Source organism: Numida meleagris, chromosome 4 (assembly GCF_002078875.1).
Source record: "Numida meleagris isolate 19003 breed g44 Domestic line chromosome 4, NumMel1.0, whole genome shotgun sequence".
NCBI classification, from domain to species: Eukaryota; Metazoa; Chordata; class Aves; order Galliformes; family Numididae; genus Numida; species Numida meleagris.
In genome coordinates, this window is record NC_034412.1 from 10,170,832 (window position 1) to 10,194,524 (window position 23,693).

Genomic DNA, 23,693 nt, shown 5'->3' on the forward strand with positions numbered 1-23,693 from the left:
TAAGCTGGGGAAGAGATGAACTTAACACTGGGAGGGCTGCTTCTCTGCTCAGGTTGGTGATGGGCTCCTAAGTCAAGGGGAGAAGGAACTGACCAAAAACTGAAGAAAAAAAAAAAAACACACCAGTTGCTGCTAGGTGAGAGTGATTTCATATGCATGAGCAGTTTGCTTTGAAAATATTGCAGATTTTCTCTCTGAAGTCTTTCATGACCTTAAGTAGGAATTCCAGTAAAACATGCTGTCTAATCAGGTTAGCTGTTCATTTGTATGCAATGTTGAACTAATTAACGATGACAAATTGAGATTGGATTGCAGAGGACTTTATAAGCATCCTTGATTATTTTTTTAATTAATGACCCGAGAACACAAGAATATAAGCAAGTTAATCAGTCTTTTCAGAAGGAAAATCTTTAACGATTGCAACTCTCAAGTCTTTAGAAACAAAAGCCTTAGTAGTCTAAACTGAACAAAGTTTCTCACATGGGTACAGGGGATGGGGAGCTCATGTTGCAGTAAAAGTTTGCTGAAGGCTAGAGGATCGAGCAGTTATCTCTTGGTAGAGCTGAGCCAGAAGGTTGTTAAGTCTGAGAGAGAAGCCCTATGAATTTGGTGAAATTGGGTGAAGCTCATCCAGAACTGTGCGTCATTTATTGTGGGATACTTCCTCTGCGAGAATTCTCATATACCTGGGCTTGTGAGATCTCCTCCCATTTCTGCAGCAGAAGCAAACAAGGCATTTCAAAAGCGTGCCTCCTTGGACTTTTTTTTTCTTTCTGGAAGTAACTGTGTGTGCAGATCTTTCCACCCACTCCAAGTGCAGGTAAATAAATAACTGCACTGGCTTTTCCCACTAAAAAAAGATTTGGCAATCACCTGTTGCTAGCACAGAGCTTGCTGTATGACTTCTTGCCTGGAGAAGAACACGGTTGCAGTAGGGAAGATTAAAAAATGAAAATAATTTAAGAAAATAATTATGTCAAGTTTAGTAGAAGTTGACGTTGCTGCCAAACTCAAGCTATCAAGAAACGAATCAGATCCTCCTATCCCCATAAGCAAGATACCACCTTATAAGTCATGAGACTTTATTGAAGACAAACAGGTTCTTCGGATGTTCCCCCAGGTTTTCGAGCCTTTAGGGTGCATCTGTTAAATCTTTCAAAGCTTTTCTTGGTAGTCATGAGGGTTACGGAAAAAGAAGGCAGAAGTAGCTTTAAGTTTCTACATGAAAACCAAAATTTATTTGCAGTTTTTTGATTTTGCTGAAGGAAGGCAGCCCTGCAAGACTTGCATAATTGGAGTGTTGGCAATACTTGAGCACAGCAGTTTTTTCTCATGCCCTGCAGTAGGTTGGAGCTGAGCAGGGTTCCTCCTTGCAGAGCTTCATTATGAAACACAGAGCTCCACAAAGTTGCAATCCATGTTCCAGTCAGGCACATTGGTTTTCCCATGCTCAGTAAACTTGACTGTACCTAAAGCTGTACGAAAGCATTCTGATTTCAGACTCTTAGCTGGCAAGGCTAGGTGACAACCTGTACGACATCCAAGAAAGCAAGTAAATGCATTGTGCTGTCTGGAGTTAGATTTGGAAGGTATTCTTAAGGCAAAAGGAATGTGCTTAAATTAGTCCATGTTAGGAGTAACAGGTTTCTGTGGTTGAAAGTACAGATTCCTTGGCTGGTCTATCTCAGTTATATTATTTCAATTTGATTAGTTCCACTTTCACTTAAAAAATATTTTGTCCTGAATCTCCTGGTGTAAAATGGGAAACATATTTTCCCCTGTATACAGTGAGTTGGAAGATGATGGTGCATGGGGATAGCGTGGCAGCGAGATGCCAACTGGATGCATGCTTTGCCCTGACTCTTAATTGTCTGTTCTCTTACATAAGCTGTTCCAATAGTGCAATTGGAATAATGCTCTGGTAATGCTGCTGCTGATGATCGTTTTTCTGCATCATACGTGGCAACTTCTTAAGGGCTGGTGAGTCTCCCTGAAGACCTTGCACGTGGGGCTGTGCTAGGTGTTAATGTGAAGGTTTAGCTTCGTTACTCCTCAGTGACGTGCCACTTGCACCAGCTCGTTGTCTTCTGGGCAGTGCAGTTTGAGCTTTCCTGATTTTACCCTCCTTAAAGCTGTTAGGAGGAGGGCAATGGAAGCAGTCTTGCTTCGGGAATTGGAATTTCTCTCTACTTCAGAGGCTCCTGGTCAGCAATGCTGTGGGCTTCGGCTGTTAGCACAGAGCTAAGGGAAGAGTCCCTGTAAAAGTGAGCGCAGAGGGTCTGTGGATGTCTCCAAGCATTGAAGTTGGTCCCCTTGTGGACACTTTGCTAATCCTTTCATGACTTTAAATGTAGGCTTTCTCTTGAGCCCAACTGATTGCTGATGCGCAAGCTGGGAGAACTGACGCAATGGTGTGAGCTCAGTGCTTGGCTCCGCATGGATCTCAACAAAGCGGGAACATTGCCTTATTTGGGCACTTGTCTGCGTGAGAAGTGTGGGAACTGGCTTCCTGAGGCTCTCTGCAGCTTTACCTTTGTGAAGATGCTGCTCCTAGTGCGTGTGCCCCTTGTCCGCTCAGAGCGGGCATGGGGAGGGATGGGCTTTGGTTGCTGTGATGGCTCTCGTGCACGGGGAGATGGTGATGGCACCTTCCTGTTTGAATGACTTGAAGTGTTTCCCTCTCTGTGTGGTACCAGCAGGGCCTGATGTTTAGGCAGTTGATGCATACAAAACTTGTCCTGGGTCATCAGCCTGGAAGGAGGGCAGTGGCTTGCTGTCTGTGCAGGAGGTGCTGTTCTCACGGCAGGGACGTGTTTCAAGCGAGCAGAGCTGGGAAGAACCAGTTCCCCTGTGAGAACCAGTCCGGGAGGTGCCTGCTGGAGTCTCTTCTGGTGGTGTGTTTTTTTTTTTGAGTAAAAGGAGATCCAAGTGTATAAGGTTCCTATTAAAATGTAATTGTGCTTTTTTTTTCCCCCTAACCTCATTGTCATGTATATTCTGTTTTTATTACTTGTTATCTTCTTCTCTGACTCCCCAGAAGCAACTCCAGAGCTCCTTGTAATAATTTCTGGAAAGTCTCTTGTGAGCTGTCTTTGTTTTTCTCTGCCTCTCTCTCACTTCTTGCATCCTTCATTGTTCTGTAAATCCTGCCAGGGCAACGTAGTGTACCTCTCTGAGCTGCAGCTGTTTCAGTGTTAAGTTTTGGTAGATGCTCTTCATTAGCCAAGTGTCCTCCGTGACGCCAAACTGGACTGTGGTGCTTGAGGGCTTCATGCAGCTGACTTCCAGGAGCCCAAGTGGGGCTCTTTGCGTCCCTGTGCAGCTGCTGGGAGCTTGGGAGTGTCTCCTCTGCAGGTATTTGGACAAGAGGAAGGCGTTTAAATTGATGGTGTGAATGTCCTCTTTCAGCTAGGATTTAGTTTCCTGGTTGCTGTGTTTGTGCTTTCTCTCCGACAAAACAAGAGACCAGACAGAGCTCGCTGCAGGTTTCCCAGGATTTGCAAGAGCAGAACGCTGAGATGTTAGGGATGGGCACAATGGGATGGAGAAAGTAACTGTGGGGAGAGGTTGTCTTCTCTTGGTGCCCCTTGGGGAGCAGAAATTTATCTCCTGCTTTGCTCAAGTGACTTCAAGCTGTACTGGCATCAGGTTTTTTATTTTTTCCTCTTTTTCTCAGAAAGTTGGCAGAATTGTCGTCAAGTTTTAGTCACTTCTGAAGAGAAAATGTAGAGGGAAAGAACTAAGTGCAAGAAACTTCTTGGGTTCTTAATGAGAACTTTTTCCGTCTGCGTGGAGAGGAAAAGCGTTAATTAAACATAATTTTCATCAGCCCAACTTGCACAAAAAAAGCCCCACCTACTTTCATGAGAAAGGAATAAAGAGAATCATAATCCTGGATTAGGTATCTTTCACTACACGTATATAGAAACAACACCATGTGAAAAGGGGGAAAATACGTATATACACATACACACCAAGCATACCGATGTGCCTCCAGCAGCATTACCAAAGGAATTAACTTTACAAGAAGCAGCCACAGCCTGGAAAGAAGCCATTTTTCAAATAAAAGCTGAATGAGACTTGTGGTTTCTGAGAAGTATGAGAAGGAAGGGTTAAAAAAACATTTAGAGATAAGAATAGCTGATGCTGGGAGTTGAGTGAACATCTTGAAGTAGGGGAGGGTCACTATTTAAATCACCTTTTCTTTTTTTTCTGCCGTGCTTAGTTAAAAATTGGCTTCTGCTAAGAACAACATGTAGGATTAATGTAGTACTTTAAATCTTCAAAGTGCTGCACAAACATTACTTCCCTAATCAGCAAACACCTTTTCGTGGTAGGAAAATCAGGCATGTAGTTGCCATTTTAGAGAAGGGAAACCAAGGTGCCAGAAGTCCCAGTGCTTCCAAACTAGCACTCCTCTGGAGTGGTGTGGGATTTTTACATTGTTGAGTTATTGGGCTGGTGTTTTTGGAGTGGTGTTTCTGGATGCTTCAGGGGTTTTTTTGTACTGTTCGGCACGGGGACTGCCTCTAGGCTAGCTCCTAAAAGCTGCTGAGCTCTCATGGATTTTGTAAGCGTGAAGCATGCAAACTGCAAAGCAGCCTGCGTAGCTCAGATGTGGCATCCCAAGAGCTGCCTCCTTCCCTTCCTGCAGGTCATGGCCAGCTGGGCCAAGAGGGAGGCAGCGTGCTCTGGGGCATAGAGAGTTTCTGAAAAAGCTGCCTTAAATGAACAACGTTTGAAGATATTTCAACCAAACTACCCTTTAAAAAAAAAAGTTGGTAAAAAATGAGTGACATTAAGTTACTTTTGATAAGGGTTTTCCAACAGGCTGATATAAAAAGGTTTGCTCTCCTTACAGACAAAGACCGACCTTGGAGATGATCGTTCCTTTCCTCAGATGAGTTGAAATGCTGCAGTTGCATAGATCTTATTTCCCTGACAACTTGATACAGAACGAGCAATGGTTGGTGGTGTGCTGAGGCAGGCACGATGGTTTTTGTGTTGCATTGGTGGTGCTCAGTATACTGAGGGTTTAGCTCCAGTGCTTGGCAGACCACATGCTATGAAGAAATGTCCTACTTTGTTGTTTTTTTTAAGTGTCCTGAGTAGGGCTGACTTCTGTATAGAAAGAGCATGAACTTTATTATGCAATGGAAATCTGTTCATGTGCAGGTGTGTCAGATTTGTTATGGTAAACAGAGTAGAATAGCTACTCAAGTAAGAGCTTAGATCCTCTGACAAATAGACCAGGGTGGAGAAATTGCATCTTTGTGTTATACAAAATTTACATTTCCAGTTGTTAAAGATAACGCTTCAACACTGGAGCAAAACTTTGTGTATCCACAGAAGGAAGCTGCAACTTCTCCATCATCTTATCAGATCTGTTCTATGACAGTTGTTTGTTTGCTGTTTAAAAGAGACCAAGATACTTACTTCTCTGAGGAAGACGAGTGTTTCATGTTCTGCTGATGCGCATCAGCTGCTGAAATAAGAAAAATAGGATCTGTTTTCTGGCTTTTCCTGCTTTAGCAGTGATGATTATGCTGCTCTGCAAGGCTGGAGGAGAGGGCTTCTCTCTCCCCTTGGAGAGCAGAGGACAGCATCCCTGCGTGGATCCCTCTCCTGTAGCCTGGGGCTCACCGTGCTTCCCTCCTGGGGAGAGAACCTGCATTGCCCCGAGCTGCTAAGGTAGGGAGCAGTACAGATGAGCTATGGATTTGACCCTGAGCCCAGCCTCCATGCTGCTCCTGCCCTGTGATTTAGATTTAATCTGGGTGACATTGTGCAAGGTGTTCCCTCTGCCTCCATCTCTTTCCCTGCATTTCTACGTGCCCACCCTCGAAGTCAGGACTGTGTTTCCATGTTCCTGTGTTGTAAAGCACTTAGATCCCCGATGTGAAACACTTGGGGGAATGGCTGGGGGCTGCTGCTTGCTTGCCGTGCAGCCTCTATCACTAGACTTAATCAAAATAAGAGGCCTGAAAGCTTATTTGTAAAAAGATTTGTGTCTTGCAAACCTAAGTGTATCTTCAGGCTAAAGCTCGGAACTGCCCAAGTCCTGGCTGGGTTAATTGCTTCCCCTCTTGAGAGCTCTCTGTTTACCAGCATCAGGCCCATCGGGTATGAGACGCGCTGATGCAAAGGCTGTGGCCTTTGTACGGCACAAAGGAAGGCCTCTTCCTGATGATGTATCTGGAGTGTGACTGTGTGAGCAGTGCTGTGTTAGCTGCAATGCTGAGCTGGGCTGAACACACCCTGCTGCTGTCGGGGCTCATCAGCTCACCCGTGGGAGCTGCAGCTGCGAGCTTCTGCCAGGGAGCTGCCCTGCTCCTGGCCTCTTTGGGAAGGGGGATCGAGCTGAGCACAAACTTGCTGTCAGATGCCCTCCCCCAGCCTCTCCTAAGGCAAAGGGATGGGAGCAGGGCTCTTGGGCTTGCTGTCCAGCAGCATGCCTGCTCTGTTCACGTTTCAAGCGTCAGCATCACCATGGGTGGCAGAAAAAAGCATTCTCATAAGACGTTTGTCAGGTGGCTGAGCACTAAATGACATCTGTTCATTAATCAGTGAGGTGGTGACTGGTTTTATGATGAGTTCTTTGTTTCCTGTCCCTTCTGCTGCACACGGCTCGTGTTAGTCATTCTTAGTCATTTTCTTGACCAGTCCTTGGTGAGCAAAGGTGACTCCAACAGAAATCACTCTGCAGTTCTGCATCTCTTACTAAAGACTTTCGCAGTGCTGACATTCACAAAAAAGGTGACAGCCTCTAGGAAAAGCTTCAGAAGAGCAATCATTAATTCTGTAAAGATTAAAGGCTCTCAGAAATGGAGCACATGGACTGACTACTTTAAAATACCATTCCTATAAATAATTAATACATTTTTAATTAAAATGTAATCTTTATTTGTTAGCCCCTTAATGTCCTGTCTTCTCTGATGAGTCACTTTTGCTGGTTTGCTTTGCTGTGCCTCTCTTAATGACTACAGAGGTGGGATTCCTTGTTTCTAGTCTCACTTTCCAGCTGCTCTGTGCAATATTCAGATGAACTGGGTTGCACTGGTGCTGCTGGTGTGCACGGGAGCACTGCTGGGAGGAGCAGCTCCGTGGATGAGCTGGTTCCAGGCTGGATTTGCAGGGACACGTGCTGGAGGAAAACCATTTCCATGCTGCATGTCTAACATTGTGAGCACAAAACGCTCCGATGCTGTTAGTCACACCACTGATCTCAATCTATTTAATGGGGCTGTTTTGTTTTTAATACACTGCTATTCTGATGTGCATTTTGAAACATGTTTTAGGGACGCTTCCTAAATGTAGAACTTAAAGGGTCTTTTTCTTGAGTGGGGTTGCTTGGTAGTATTTTAAGTGTTGATGAAGCACATGGCCAAGATTAACTGCTGCTTAGTGAATGGGAATGACTAACCTGTGACTGCTTCTCTCTCCACCCCCACAGGCTGGAGTTGCTACCAGTCACCTGCTCAGCTCTGAAGCCCCAACTGCTGGGGTGTACCTAACCCTGCGCTCCTGGATCACACTGTGTCTGTGATGTGGCTCCAGCATGACCTGCTTGCTGAGGGGAAGCCAACATTTCCCAGTGCCTAGGAGAAGTAGGGTTCAGCATGCAGGCTTCTGGGGAGTGGTATAGAGTAGTTCCTGCTGTGTGCTGGGGGCTCTCTGCCCAGCCTGGCATGGATCACCAAGGGTGTAACAGTTCACTCCGGTGGTTTTTTGTTGTTTTATTTTTCCCACTGGCCATACCAATCTGATTACACCTTCGAGGGATCATCCACCCCTAAAGCTTAATTAAGGAGCTCTTGTCTGACTCGTCACTGACTCACCTGCCACTGTATGAGCTCATGTCTGACTTGTCCTAGGAAGACAGTGAAATATGTCAGGCTTCTCTGAAATACAGCAGGTTTTTGTTTTATTGCATCCCTGACATTGCTGTTGGCTGCTGCATAGGTGAACAGAAAGATGACTGCCCCAACTTGGTCGCGTTTATCTAAACTCAGTCACTCACCTCTTTTGTGCCTTGAAAAACTAGCTGGGGTTTTGCTTGCACAGCTGTAGGTATGTTAGAGTTAATAAAAAAAATAAAATTAAATAACCTTTGAGTTTTGGCTTCGGGCGAAGTAGGTGAAATGATGTGTTTTGGAGATGAATGCTCTTGCAGAAGGCAAGATGTAGCTTGCAGGAGAACATCTGCAACCAATCCATTCTGTATGAGATGGGGCCAAGACTTGTTTGTATCTCAGTACCTGTTCAAACATGTCGTTGCACAGCAAAAAGAGGTTTTGAATGCATTGAGGAAGGGTGGGTAAGAAGGGAAAGAGACATCAAGCTGAATGTTTGCTTAATAGCTTTGATTTCTTCATTAAACTTTCAAGCACTTTAATAATTTGATTAGCTGCTTTCAGAGCACTGCAGAACTTCTTAAAAATTATTTAAAGAAAAAAGAATCCTGCTCATCCTAGCACTGCAAAATGAGCTTGATTTCTGGCCTGGAGCGAATCTGGTAACTGTTGACAACTTCTGTGCACCCACTCCGAGAACTGTCGGCAGAAGGCTGTTTGGTAATACGCTGATCAAAGAGTGCAGAGATCAGTTACCAGGCAGACTGCCCTGACACCAGAATGGAGCTTCCCGATCAGATGGCCCTTGCCAGCTACTCCTGTTCTCTGTGTTCTGTAAGAACCGAATGTAGAATGAGCCTTTAGCAGCTGCACTTAGCAGAGCGTGTTTGCCTGCCTTTAATTGTGCACTTGAAATGCCTCATTTTAAGGCCTGTGGTAGCGTAGAATGTTTATATGACTCAGGAGCAGCAGAAATGGTGAGGCAAGTAGGAGAGGTTATCCTATTCTGCTTAGCACTGAGCTCTGCATTACTGTTCTTTTTTCCTTAGCGTGCCCCTGAGATGCACACGCAGCCATATTTCTAGTTTGGACGTACAACTAATGTGAGTTTTGGATGTGTAGGCTGTGTATGACTGTGGGATCTATTGTCAGTGGGGTGCAGCAGCTTGCATGTGGGCTGGATTTCCAGCTAAAGAGCTGGGTTGACTCATTTGGACTGAATAGGGTGCAGAATGTGAATGCAGTGCTTCTAAAATCCTGCTAAAGGAGAAGCACATTCAGAGTGCTCTGTTATGCACGCTATGGTTTGTAATACTACTGGAGTAGTATTTTTTCTCCCTTGCCTAGCACCAAATCCTGCTGTGAGTGCTTGATTAGCACAAGACCAGAGCTTGCTTAATGCTCTTCAAGGACCCAGAGCACAAGCAAATTAGGGAACTGCAAAGATGTAGAATGGCCCATCATCTGCCTTTGATGTAGGCAGGGCTTTTCCACTGCTCATGAGAGCATGGATTCGCTTACCTCTGTTTGTATGCATTGGTCAAGTCTCTGGTGACTCTGTGCTGTTCTTCACCTGCATTCCCTGGCTGGCTACCAGCAAAGCCTCCTATGGCTTGGCTGTGCTCAGAAAGTGGACACCCATGCTAGGGCAAGCCTTAGGCTTCAGCCGTGCTGCGTGGATTTGCAAGGCTGTGTCTAGAAGAAGAAATGTCTGTGTAGCGCTGCAGCAGCAGGCTGAGTTCGATAGCTCTGGCATGTTGCAATTTGAGCATGCCAGTCTCGGGGCCGTGCAGTGATGGCTTTGCAGTGTGTGATGCCCTTTCTCCAGTATGTCATGTGCTGGATTAGCTTGTGTTGAGCCAGCAGTCCCTGCAGCTGTGCTATGGGTGTGCCTTCTTTGCAAGCCTCAAGCAAGTGCTGGTTGCTTTTGCCTTGCCCTGCGGGGAGCATCGTGACCTCAGGAGGCCCCAGGGCTGTGTTCAGGTGCCTGATGTACCTCACTCCCCATGTTACTCAGAACTTCTGATAAGACGACTTTAGGTGGCCCTCTTGCCCTTCAGAAGGGGCAGAGTTGTTAGCTCTGCTGAACTGAAGGAAATGTCTGATGTATAATGTAAGGTGCCTGGATGGATCTCATTCCTGATGTGCTCATGATTCATGCAGTCTTCATTTTCTGCCTCTGGAGCTGTATTGCCCTGGCAGTCTTGAGCAATAGCAGAGCTCATCTCCGAAGAAGACTTCTTTTGGAGAGAGCCTCCAGAAGAGTTGGATTCAGGAGTTGCCTTGCTTCCTTCAGAGATCTCATCCCAAAATCATCAAGGCAAGTGGCCAAAGGTTCATGGCAGGAATTGTGTTGTCTTGCACAAATGTTGGCTTAACTCTTTTTTTTTATCCTGCTCCTGTGTAAGCGTTGCCCCTTCCTCAGGCTCCTCCAGCCACCCCTATACTGAAAATCTCTGCTCACTCTCACTGAATTGCACAATGTAATTATGCCTCCTAGCCCATTCAAGCAGTGTGAGAATAGGTCCTTCTTGCTTTTGCAAAGGAGTCTTCAAGAAATGTATTCTTTAGAGATGCAGCATACAGAGGAGCATACCTCAGCCTGTGTGAGAATGGAGTGGGGGCTTGCTTAGTCTTTTTTCCCCTTGGCTACATGAGCAGCTAAAACCTGTTACCTGCAGGAGTTGGAAGCTCCATGCAGAAAACTAGCTTAAGTTGGTGAAAGAGTCGAGGTAGCATTTTTGTTAGCTAATTAAAGGATTAAAGGTACAGAGATTTCAAGTGAACTGTCAGTGTGCTACAGAAGAGAGCCTTTGATGGTTGAATCCGATTTGAGATTAAACAAATTGCATTTAAATAAGGAGTGTGTGGCAACAGTTACAGTCTATCTAGGCCTCTATCATTTGCTGTCCTCTGGGGTCAGGTAGCTGCTGTGCTGTGACTAGAGCTTCTCCTCCCTCACCAGCTTGCTCCTTCCCAAGTATTTCCCTCTGGATTAGTTTTATCTGTTGCATCCTAATTTTGCATCTCATCCAGTGCCTTGAGCAGACAAGCTTTGTACTCTATCAGAGATAATGATGCTATGATGGGCACAACAGCATCAATAGCGTAGCTGCATCCATGTGGTGTGTTTTGTCATCTCTGGTTCTATTTAGGGTTCATTCTTGCATCTTGGTGCTTTGTCTGCAAATGTAGATCTAAATAGTTGTTTCCCCGTGGTTTCTTTAGTATTTAGATGGGAAGAGTCTTCTGGGTTACTCTGGCAGTTTATTGGTGTCTTCTACGTCGCAGTAGCTGATAAAATTCTGGGGAGTTAGCTGTCATGGGCCTTGCCCTTAATAGCATTTGCTGTGTGGCCAGGTCAGGAGATTGACTGTAGCTGTCTTAGAGCTGACTTCCTGCAAGGGTTCTAATTCATCTGTACAGCGCTGTGCAGAACAACGGCATGTTCTGTCCATAGAAGCTTTGCACCTTTCTCTTACAGCTCATACATGATGCATAAGGAAAACAGGAGTGCCAGACAGTGTGAGCCAATAACTTGTTCTGATGTTGAAACTCTGTCTTGTTTTGCTTCATTTTCTTTTATCCCTTTTTAAAGAGGGAAGGAGTTTGTCTCTAGTTGCCTTCAACCCATTTAAGATTGTGAGGTTGCTGGGTTTACTAGACACTGAGAGTGGGGAGATGGAGTAAATCCCAAAATGTCAACTAGGGAAAAATCTGCTGGTGTTCAAAAATTAATAAGAATTTTAAAATATATGGCATCACTTACGAATTGGGTGTGGTTAGCTGGAAATCTGACTTTAAAATGATGGTTCCCAGGGAACTATTCCTGTTCTCATCGTAATCTAGTAACAAAGATGCTTTTTGTTTGGGAAAGCAGTGTCTCTTTAAATGAGAGGTCTTCTCACAAAACATCTGTAGCTTGGGGTCTTCAGAACTTGCTGCTTTCAAATGGAGCAGTGCAGTGGGGTAGTGGGGACAAAGCTGTCTGGTATTTTTCTTGAAAAGCCACCTTCAAAACTTGGTCATGAGGATTAGCATCTAAATCAGCACTTATTCCTGTTATGTTTCCATTTAGGCCACAGGAATGGCACTATAATCCTTCAGTTACAAAGTGAAATCAATTGCTTAGGTATTAATTGCTGTAATCTGTTTCCAATAATTTATAGGTCTGAAATAGTCATGAAACGTTTGGGAGATTATTCCTGCCGAGTTTGTCTAGCAGACCTGCAGATTTGCCCTTACAGTGCATCCAGATCCATGCAGCTTTATGCAGTTGTGCATTCTTGCTGAGATTATAAAGCAACCAAAGAATCTACTAGAGTGTATTTGATCTGTGCTGTGTTCAAGCCTTCTCATGTGAACTGTTACTGCATGTCTTCCTTTGGCTTGTGTGTGAAGTGGGATGTAACTTTTTCCCTCCTTTTGGGGTAGGAGATGGAAAAATGGAAGGCTCTGATTTTTTTTTTTTAGAAGAGATCTAGGATGGGCAGCTGGTAGCACTGCGAGCCTTCTTTTCTCTGCACATTGCTCTGCAGAATAGCCATCTTCTTAGCTGCTGCAGTTGCATAGCTTCAGGGCTGCTGGCAAGAGAAAGCTGGAGGAATACCCCGAGCCTGGGATGGGCTTGTTGATCTTCCTAGCAGAGAAGATGCCACAGCATTGACCTCACCAGCTGCCTGGGGCTGAGGCACAGTGTTCTGGAGCTGGGGATGTTTTGGTGGCCTCACAGCTGCAGCAGTGACACTGTGTTCCTCAGTGTAGTCTTGACAAACTGCTTCCCATGGTACGCAGGAAAATCAGGGTCTCTGTTCAGTAAGGCACTTGAGGGAGTGCATAACCTCTAGCACGTGAATATTCCCTGTGAAATCTGTAGGGTTCTGTGGGAGTCAGCAAGACTGCTCCCATCTTTAAAGGTAGACATCTGCTTAAACACCTTGCTGAATCATGCCTTGACTTTGAAAGTAGGCTCGGGAGAAACCACATCAGTTGACTTGAGGACTGTGCTTACTGGGTCATTGAGGATGGAAGGAGAAGGCTGGGAGAGAGGAGGACCTGGATAAAATGCAGATCCCAGAACCTTGGAAATGATGGTTAATAGCTAGCGACTGTGTTCTTCTGAATTTTTTTGCTGTTCATCCTCAAAACTTAATTGTATGAATAAGACATAAAGCTGTGACTTAGTCACTATTCATCCTGAGTATGGTGGAGCTGCTGTTGTGCTTTATTGATCTGAGGGAGTTACTGCATAAAACTAACTTCCTATGTTAGATGCCTCGGTCTTTATTTTTTTTCTTTCCTAGTCCTATGTTTTTTCTCCAGCTCAGACCTCAAATGTGGCCTTGTGGAGCTGGCAAATCCTGAAAACAGAAGGATGCTTGTAGAAATGATTTGGTTCAGTTGGGATTTCCTGTCCTTTAGTAAAAGGAGAGGATCTTAAACAGCTTTTGTACAGAGGAAGAAAACTTAACCCTGCTTGCTATCTGCGTGCTTGTTTGTTGCATTGCTCACCATCTTGTCTGTCCTGGCCAGAAAAGCTTTGCTGGCTCTTTGCTTTAATTATCAATGAAATGCTCTGCAAGCAGAAGAACAATATTTGCATAGATGTAATTCTGGAAATTGAGCGTAATGTGATCAGGAAATGGGACAGGCCCTGGCTGTTATCATGGAAGAGACTTGCTGGTACCTGTACGTTGTTTCAAAAGTAATAAGATCTGACTCAGAAAAGTTTCCTGGACGTAAGTAGAGAAAACTCAATGCCCTTTTGGCAAGGGACTCACACTAATCTTTCTGCAAGAGAACAGAAGAGATCTCCTGTAAATTCAGAAATCTGTTCTGAAAGGATGCTGAGGATTTAGAGGCAAATGGTCTCTCTCAAAGCAGAAAGGCAGGGGCGTGTGTGTGTGTTCAGGACTTTCTTTTTCTGAAATAGAAGCCAAGGAACAAGGTGCTTGTGTGCACTGCCAGTGAAATCTCAGCAGGAAGACATGATGCTACTTGCAAGGTATGCACAAGACAAGACCAGAGGCGCCGCAAAGCTTGATTATTGTCAAGGGCTCAGTTGGAACTTGCCTTTGCTCTTTGGCCTGCAGCATTTATGTAGAAACTGGGGACGCTGCTTCTTGCTTCCAAGCTTTGCGTTGATGAGTCCTGCCCACATCTTAGGTGGGGAGGAAAAAAGGGGGGGGTAGGGGGAGCCTATGAAGTAAACAGGAAAATTACTCACCTTAATGATGCATTTCACTGGCATTGCTGCTTTGAGATCCTGTCAGTTTTTAATACTTTCTGTCTTTCCTCGATCGCCTCCCATAGGTGTGATTAATACCTTGGTTTATTAGAAGGATGAAGTGGAGAGGCATCTGTACTTTCTTTCAGGTGGAATAAATGGAGGGAGAAGGGATAGTAAAGAGGGGAGGAAGGGGGGCCACCTTTTTTACATCTGAGCTGTTCAGTCTTTCTGAAGAGCACAAAAACAAAAGAGCTCATGGACTTCAGTGGTAGCTCCTTTTTCCATCAAAGCTCACAGCTGAGACCCTCAGCATCCTGGTTGGCTACCAGTCCTGCTCTATGGCTTGCAGTAGCCAGTTCTCTGCTCATGGGCCAGTGAGGGAGCAGTTCTGCAGGTGGCCATCGCACAGCATTGAGGTAGGTGTGTCCATCGCAGTCAAGAAACTATCTGCACGATCATTGACTTGCTCCAACTGCTCGCTGTTTTAGAGGCAGAGAATATCTTGTTCTGTGCTTAGGAAAGACATAATGTGCCTTTCTGAAGGGTTCCTGTGAGTTCTACTGCAGGTAATGAAACCCATGTTTCATGGAGGTGTTGTCAGATGAACACCTGATCCCCCATGGGGATTGTAGGGGAAGGAGAAAGGAAGAATCCATCGTAGACACGTGAACGAGACTTTATAGGTAAGAGAAGTCCAATTGTGTTGCAAGTAGCACTTTAGGGGAGGCAAGGAAAATACAAATCATGCTTAGTGAACCTGTTACTTGTCCTCAAAGCACAACACTGAAGCCTAAGTCAAGCAAAAAGGTACAGGAAAGAAAATGTATCTGGAGAGCACTATCAAGTATGAGAGGTTAGAAGACACTAAACTTGCTTTTAGCTTTGACTCGTATGAATTTTCTCTGCTGTAGCTGCTCATCAGAAGGAAGGTGTGTGCACATGACAGGTCTGCAGTTCTACAAGTCATTCCTGAGGCTGTCAGTGACCCAGCTGGAATAATGGGCCTATGTTTGACATGTGAACTCTTCCCTTTGCAACGTGCTGACCCTATAGCATTTTGCAAGCAGATCAGCCCTTTGGTATGAGCCAGAATTTGGGTGGGAATCTGTCACCATTCTAGCAAAGTGTCCTGCTTTCCAGGGTGTTGAATGGTTGGTACAGAGTCTGGCGTGGTGCCTGATACCTCTGTGTCTGACTCCGCAAAAATTGTGGGTTGAGATGTTGCTGATGGAAAAAGACTACGTTGCCAGAACAACTTGGGTGCTTTTTTTCACTCATTCTCTTGTCCTGCTTGGTTTTTCTTTGCTGTAACAGATACTGTACTAATGACTTGTTTACCTTCCTCAGAGATACCCATGAAATCCCCTTATTTGCAGATGAGGGAACTAAGAAGCATCTTGGAGTTAAGTCTGAAGTTTCCTTGTACCCAGCTTCATCCCCTTGAGCTTCAGCTTGTGTGGAGCTGCTTAAACCTGTCTGTATCCATGCTGAGGTCTGTATGCTGAGGACCCAAAGCATAAGTCTACTCTGTAGAAGGCTCTAAGATTTGATTGGCTTGTATGGGGCTCTTACAGCTTATTGACTTTAATGGAACCAGGGTTTGGTGGTTGATTGTTACTTTCTTTATGTACAATTCTGCCAGATGTTAGCATTTGTTAATCTTCAGGCAAATGTAGGTTTAGCGTGAGAGGGCTTTCTACAGGGAGTTTCTTAGTGCAGTAGTTTTGTCTGGTGGTCTGTATTTGTAATACAGAAGCCACCAGGAGATATGCAGATGTCAGCTTAAGAGGCTGAGAGTTAAACATTATAAAAAGAGCCTGTGTCCAGCCGCACCTCTTGAAGTGGGGAGGGTGAAGGAGAAGGAAAAAGCAGAACAATGCATCTTGAGACCCAACTAAAGGCCTTATTTGCAAAATGATCTTAAAGAAACATTCTTCAAGTAAGGAAGTACAATAGACTTGATGTTTTATTGATGGCTTGCAAATTGGCAGTGTTCATGTCAGTTAATTGGTAGAGTCTGTGAAAATAACATCGCAGGGATGTGCAAGGTCACACTCTGAAACACATTCTGATCCTATGGGAGTTGGTACAGTGTTGAAAGCCAGGTAAGTTTCCCAAGCATGGTTGCCTTGTCCTGTTCCATTGCATCAGCAGGAACTACAGTTGGGGTAGTTTTTGGGTGTTTTGTTTGCATAAACTTGTGTTTACAAGCAGCTATCTGGAAATGTACCTCAGATTTTAGGCAATATTAAATAAGTTGTCCCTGTGGAAGCTACTTCATTCAGTGTGAAAATACCTATGCATTTTGTAATGTGGAATCCCAGTCACTGGGCACTTACTGGAGGTAGGGAAGGATGTTCAGCATTGGCTTGCATTGTTTTTTTCAGCATACTTGCTACTGATTTAGTCATTTCATAATTTCACCTCATTTGCAAAGCTTCCTGTGCCAAGTAGCCTATCAGAAATGCAAATAATAGACATTATTAGCATCTGAAACTTACTTGGTACTGCTGAAGTTTCAGTTTAGAAACAGAGAAACTGGATACGATACACACACAGAATGTGAGCTGGGTACGTTAGAAGTCATCTCGCTGCAGTTATGTGGTGAGTTGAGTTCTTAACGGAATTATTTTCAAGAAGATAATAAAAATAAAAAGGCAACGGTAGAGAACTAACAAAATCCAATTGTAAATACTTCCTTTACAGCCATTGCTTTATATTAAAAAGCCACGCATGTTTCCAACTTGCCTCTGTAGTTTTCTATCAGGGCTCTTCTTGAGACAAGATACTTTTCTGTCCATTCTTATTTTTTACATAAGAAAAAAATTCAATGTTTAAAAAAAAAGTTTTCAAGCTAAACCTTGAGAGGTCTTTGCTTATTGATGAAATAAGTCTGTAAATGCAAAAATGACGCGCAAAAGCCCTCAGATGTGAAGTTCTTTATAATTGTTTCATGGTTGGAAAAGCAGTAGGGGAAAACATCAGTGTTATTTGTTATTCTGGTTTTGCTGCTGATGTTACGTAGAAGTAAGCCTAATGTAGAGAATACTTCCTGATTGACATCATTATATGTAAGAATCTCTGGGGAGATGCTGAAGCATTCACATGAATGAATGGTCTAGTTCTCCCAAAGGTGAGGGAATTCAGCTGATGCTCCAAACCCAATATTCTAGGGGAATTGCAGCATGGTTCCTGGTGCATGTCACAGTGTGTGTGTTTCTCAGCTCCTTCAGCTCTCTCCTTGAAGAGTGGTGTGTTGCTGGGGAAGGGCATTTGTGTGATGCTAATAGAACTGGATGCAAGTGCAGTGGAAAAAAAAAAGGAGGGGGGGGGGGGGAAATGAGGAGCTGGTTTCTCTCTGAAAGTGGTCTTTAAGTCTTCTGGACTTTTTTTCTTGCCCTCCTTAAATCTGCTGCAGCCTCCCAGCAAGCTTTGCCACTTGCCCAGCTGGGCCCAGCTCTTCTTCCCTGCTGCCCGCAGGGCTGTGTGCCAGGAGGGCAGCCAGGCCCCAGCCTGCTGAATCCTAGGCCGGAGGCTACGTTTCTGTATTCTCCTCCCTTGCCACCCCTCCCCACTCCCATTTACCTAAGCAGGTCAACACAGACATATATATCTTTATTTCACTATGGTTTCCAAGCTGCCGTCAGCGTCCAGCCTAGCGTTGGGCACGCGGTATGCCCTGAGGCAGTGCAGAGCTGCACCGACATGCTCCTTGCCCCTTCTTTTTCCATTTTTCTGTGTTTTTTGTCTGTCCGGGCTGAGCGTGTGGGTCATGTTTCCCCGCCTTGTCCCCTCTGCGCTGCCAGCCGGGGGACGCGGGGCCCACCTGCCTGATGTCAACATCTTGCAGGGCGAGGCTGGGGTGGAATGTGCCGCTCCCAGCCCGGCGCAGGTAATTAATCCCCACGACTGACAGGTGGCAACAGGCGGCCTTTGGCTGCGGCTCCTGAGGAAAAGCGCTCGGAGGAAAGATTTTAATAGCTCGTGAGCACGATTCGTGTGCACGGGCCGTGCGGCGGCAGGGCCAGGGAAGGGGCAGGGGAGCTCAAGGGGAAGACAAAGCTGAAATCTCTGCACAGGCGGATTCCTGTGGGTGAGGTGCTGCCCCTCCCCGAGGGGGAGAAAAAAGAGGGTGACTTGTTATTTCCTTGGCCTGCGGCAGAGGAATTTGGTAAAAGTCTTCAGAGCATTCCTGGCACTGTCAGCATCCCCTCCTGCTCCAGTCCTCCCAGTTGTTGCATGGTGGGACTCCCCTCCGCTGGGGATTGCTCACAGGTGCTTCTTGTTGGCCCAGCATGAACTTAAATGTGGTGGATCTGGCATGGCGCCGATGGCTGTTGAACTCATCTATTGTATCTATGGTTTGCACGTCTGCTTGCGGCAAACTGCACATTCTCCTCTCTGATGAATGGAAGACCTCAACCCAGAGCGGCAACAAGTCAGCTGAGCATGTTCTGGTCACAGATCAGTTCCTACATGAGTGGCTTTGCACCCTTATATACCTGCCTTCACCCCCAACGATTGTGAATTAAAAGTTTGATTGCTGTTTGTCGAAGCCCATCTATTTAAGGTGTACGCATAAATATTACTACTTATTCCAGATAGGTAAATTCCTTTCTCCCCACTTTTTTGTTCTAAATGTGTAAACTTTGTCCTGTTTTACACAGGTTTTCTGCTTGTTGCATAACTCCTTGTTCTAATCTGTGCATACTTCAGCATAAGTAAATGTTGCTTTTCCATTCTTCTAAGCCATTCTTTTTTTTCCTTTCTCAAAGTTAGCTTGTTAGGGGAGAAATTGCAGCTGAACGATGGCTTTGGAAACGTCAAATGAAACGAATCCAGTGTTTAACTGAGTTGAGCTAAAACATGACTTCTTGAAAGAAGCTTGCAAAAGGTTTGAAAAACCTGTTGATCTGAGCAGAAGGGGCTCAGAGCTGTCATGCTGTAAGCTGACTTCTGGGATCACCTTCAAGTTGACATTCATCAGCATTTGCAGAGCTGGCTGAACCCCACTCCTTTTAAAGATGTAAGGGCTGTAATCCCTTGGCTAGATCAGAGGGTAAGGCAGATACTAGACGTAGATTTCCTAAGCAGTGTTTGGGGGTATTTACCGCATCAGAATTCTGTGGGGGGATTGAATGCTTTCTGAAAAGCCCCTGCAGCTTGTGTTGCACAAAGCACTTTCTTCCAGGAGACTTCTGTCCTTCCTAGTGAAAATTTTCCATTTGAGAGGTGAAAAAGTGTTTTGTTTTCTCCCTTAAACCCTTTATTGACACAACTTCTGGAGAAGGGGCTTGCTGAAAAATCAGACAGGTGTTGCCTGATGGTGGCTGGCGTGTGCATTGTGATACTGAATTACCAGCCAGGGTGCCAAGAGTGGGTAATACAGTATGTCTACACAGGCAGGTGGGGAGGGCAGGGCTGCAGGCGCTGGAATGTTTTCTTCTTTCCGTTTAAAACGTATTATTAATCAAAAAGCTAAATTCACTGTTGTTCTCGGCAGTCTCTTGAAGTCTACTTATTTGGGCATGACATGCAGCAATTGAACCCCGAAGAAAAGTCTGAGCCAAACCTTTCCTCTCTCTCCTCAGTAGATAATGTGTTGCCAGGCTGCCTTCTTTTGTTTCGAATAACTTTTTGCTGTGTGTCTGGTAAAAGCGGTGTTCCCGCTCCTCAGGCTGTTGGCACAGCTTGTGTTCCTGATGCTAGGAAATGACTGTCACTAAATGACAGGCTTGTTGATATAGATCAGGTTCATTTTTAGTACTTTTTTCCTTCCCAATTAGATTAATTTCCATACTCGGGCAAGTAACAGAAGTGTATTGGTTAATAGTGATACTTTAGATTTAATGCTTGAAGGCAGGCAAGAGGTACTTATGGGAGAAATTCATTTCTTGGCGATTTTCAGTCTGGACTAGTGCAAAATGTTGGCTCTGTTTTGATTTGTGATATCAGTGTTTTTCAAACAACAGTCTTGTCCTTATCCCCCAGGTACTGGCATAAGGATACTGAATCTGTCTTGGGACCTCGTGATGGAGTGACTGATCTCATGGTCTTATCTCTCATGCAGTGAGCACCAGTCAGCTCCTGTAGCAAAATGGTGGGCAGGGTGCCTGTCACCTCCTGCAAGGAGAATGCTTGCAGGCATTCTCTGAATGCACAGACAGCTCCTGCCTCAAGGGTTTTCTCTTGCATATTAGCATTGAAATCTATATACAATCTCCTGTTTTACTCTGTGGATATAGCGATTATCGCTGATCCAATTTGAAATCACTGTGACCTAGTTGTTTGCATCTATTTATGCCAATAGATGACTGGGCATCAGTTTACCTGTGGTCACAGCAAAGTTGGCAAGATGGGAAACTCAAGCCCTTTACTGTCTGACGGCAGATACCTCATGGACAGATTTACACCAGTGTTAAATGACCGGCCTCTTGACAACTACAGGCTTGTGGGCCACTGTGCTGGGGTAGATGTGAAATCCCTGCCAAGCTGCAGTGTGTCATGGCCCTGAGCTCTGTGCAACAGCCAGGATGCTCAAACTCTTGCAGGTAGTGACAGAAAGGTGCCGCAGCCGTTTTGTCTTGACTGTCTTTCTGCATAGGTTGCTGCTGCTTGCCTCTCAAAGTGGAGATGAGCATCGCAACCCTTGGTGTGCTTCTGGTCACCCTCTTCCTCTGACATGCAAAGTTCACGTTGGTATTGTCCAGAGCCTGGAGCTCCTGGGTCTAAAGGCTGACAAAACCTACTTTTTGGGAAGATATCTCTTGATTACAGAGGTCTTTTTGTTGTAACTCATTAGCTCTTGGCTGTTGTTTCTGTAAACGTAAGCCACAGGTCCTCTTCTTCCCTTCTGGCTGTAACTGAAGGGCTCAGGCAGTTGAGCTGCTGAAGGGCAGATGGAGAGATCATCTCCTTTGCTGGTAGAGGGGCCCACGCTGTCTGACCTGGAGCCTCTGCATTTGTGCTGGGGTTGAGCACCCACTTCCCCTGTCCTTCTAGAAGCAGTGATTTCCTGCTTCTTTGCAACCCCAGTGAAAATATTAGACCTAAGATTATAGTCAGTACCACCGGTTTTTATTTCTGGTCAAGGCTGATGAGAGGGGAGTGCATCTCCTTCCATTTGTTCAATTCTCTGAATGCTTGCAGACACCAGACACGTTCACTCCTAGTGTGTGCTGCTGTGTTTATGCTTTCATTTTGATCATCTGCATTTGGGTGCATGGCTTCTTCACGCTTCTCTGACATGAGGACGTCCAAGCAATTAGGTGGCTTTTCCAGGCTTTCTGTGTATGCTTTCTAAATTTTCTTCCTCTTTCAAATATGAATCCTTTCCTACCTCTGAGGTGAAAAGACAACGCAGTGAGCTCACTCTACCTTTAGTAAGGAATTGCTTTTTAATTAAAAAACAATAAGGAATTTCAGGTTTTAAAAGATGTCTGATATAAATCACCATCTAGGTCTGTTTCACAACTTTTTTTTGTAATTGTTTGGCATGTTCCCCATTTCCGCGGGCTGAGTAAATCCTGTGTGGGTTTAATCTCTAGCCTGCAGGCACATAAAATGCATTGCACAATTTGGCCTTTGCATTTTAGAGAATCTTTTTCCTTGACTTAAATACCTGTAGCATCTCCCCTGCCACATGGCAGGGTGGCATTGAGTGAGGAGGGAAGAGATCACTTTGTCTTAATTTTAATCCCCCCCCTCTCCTCCTCGTTGTTTCCCCAGCTTTGGTTTTCCTGTTAGCAGCACACACGCTTTGAAATGCAAATAATCTCTGGATATCACTAGCTAATTCTCCTGTTGCCACGTCACCCACCACCCACCCGTGCGTGTGCCAGTTCTTCGCATCCTAGCAGGGTGGATGGCCAACTTGTGTTCCTGACCTGTATGAACCTGTTGGTGCCGTGTTTGAATGGCTGGGACTTGGGCTGTATCAGCCATGGCTGCTAGAGACATTTTCAAGAAAACAACCACCTTGGGGCTTTCACTTCTCTTTTTCTGCAAGAACCAAAGAGATGGAAGTGGGGAAATGCCAGCAATTCCTGTGGGTTGCGTGGTTAGAGTTACTGAAGAGCTTGGCACTCACAGATGTCTGAACACCAAGAGAAAAGTGAATGGCTCTGCAGTTGGATATCAGTGAAAACTGCCTTGCTTTGGAACAGCAGAGGAGGCTGGAGAGTCTCTTTCACAGGGGACGTCTAGAAAAATGGGTTAGGATGGCAATGTATTGAATCGTGTAAGAGTTTCCTTGTGACTGTTCCTGCTAAATGCATACACTCAATTCAGTTAGAGCTTCTAAACAGAAACCAATGGCTTCAGCATGGGATGAGTAACGTTTTGCTGAGTAAAGGTTTCCAGATGAGAAAACAGTTTGGGGATGTGCTGCGCCAGCACGTTAGTGCAAGAGTGTCCTAAAAGGGAATCTAATATGCTGTGAACTAGCACAGTGAGTAGGAGTGTCTTAACTCGGGGTGTTCATTACATACCCCCAGGATGGTGACTGCCTCTGTTTTGGAGCCAGCTCTTGAGTTGTGCTCCAAGTCTCATCATGGACCAGGTTTTTGGGATGTTTTTACTCCTCAGAGCTTTGAGGACTGTCTGCATGTTATTTCATTGCTTCCTCCCTGTCTTGGTGAATATGGTACTCAAGTTTAAAAGTGGGAAGACTGATATAGGCTACTCATCATAGGTATTAGATACTCTCAAAAGATAACTGAGAAGTCAGATTTGGCACAATTCTCAGGTTGGTCAGGGTCTTGCTTTCAAACACTGTTCAGTTCCTGGCTTCATGATTTTTATTCCATTGTCAAAAACAGGAGGGCTTCTAACAAAACAGGATGAATCACTTTACATGTGTTGTTTCCAGTGCTTCCAGGATTACAGGGTGTTGTAAAAAGAATGCTTTCTACTTTGTGTGTAATAAACACACACCAACCCCCTGCCCCCTCTCTCAAGGGATGCACAAGAGAAAGAAAGATTGTATTTGATTGTGTAATAGCACAACTCTTTTAGAACACTTCTGTCTTTGGGAAAGCCAGGTGTTAGCCTTATGTTCCACTGTTCTAAAGCAAGTAAAGGTCTAGAGTTGGTCACTTGTTTGGAAGTGTGGCTGTTGTCTGAACAAATGCAGTGCACGTGCAGTAGCTGGTGCATTCAGTGTGTGCATAAATCTATCTCCATCCTTCTGGTATGCCTTCTCTTCTAACTGACCATCCTGACTCTCTTGTTCTTTTTTCCTCTCACTCAGTATTCCACCGAACTGAAGAAGCTGTACTGCCAGATTGCCAAGACATGTCCCATTCAGATCAAAGTGATGACCCCACCACCGCAGGGAGCTGTCATCCGGGCTATGCCGGTCTACAAGAAAGCAGAGCACGTCACCGAAGTGGTCAAACGCTGCCCGAACCACGAGCTGAGCCGGGAGTTCAACGAGGGTAAGAAGGCCGTGCTTTTGCTCATGGTCCCTTTCCGAAGCTGCTTGGCTGATGAGTGGTCAGTGCAGGGGTTTCACAGCAGTTTCGCCGCAAACCTTTGGAAGCAGACCTCCTTGCAATGTTTCATATAGCTTTTTGCTCCCTGTGCTTAGCAGGAAACTTTGTCCTGTGCTT

At 45.1% G+C, this 23,693-nt stretch overlaps 1 protein-coding gene across 5 annotated transcripts in view; it reads left to right on the top strand.

Moving 5' to 3' along the window:
- The window catches only part of TP63 (tumor protein p63), an 84,184-nt gene that overhangs the window by 38,803 nt on the left and 21,688 nt on the right, over positions 1-23,693 (top strand). For all 5 annotated transcript variants that reach the window (XM_021396049.1, XM_021396052.1, XM_021396048.1 and 2 more), the window contains one exon: positions 23,333-23,519. In XM_021396049.1, coding sequence (XP_021251724.1) covers positions 23,333-23,519 — 187 coding nt within the window. The remainder of the gene's footprint in view (positions 1-23,332; positions 23,520-23,693) is intronic.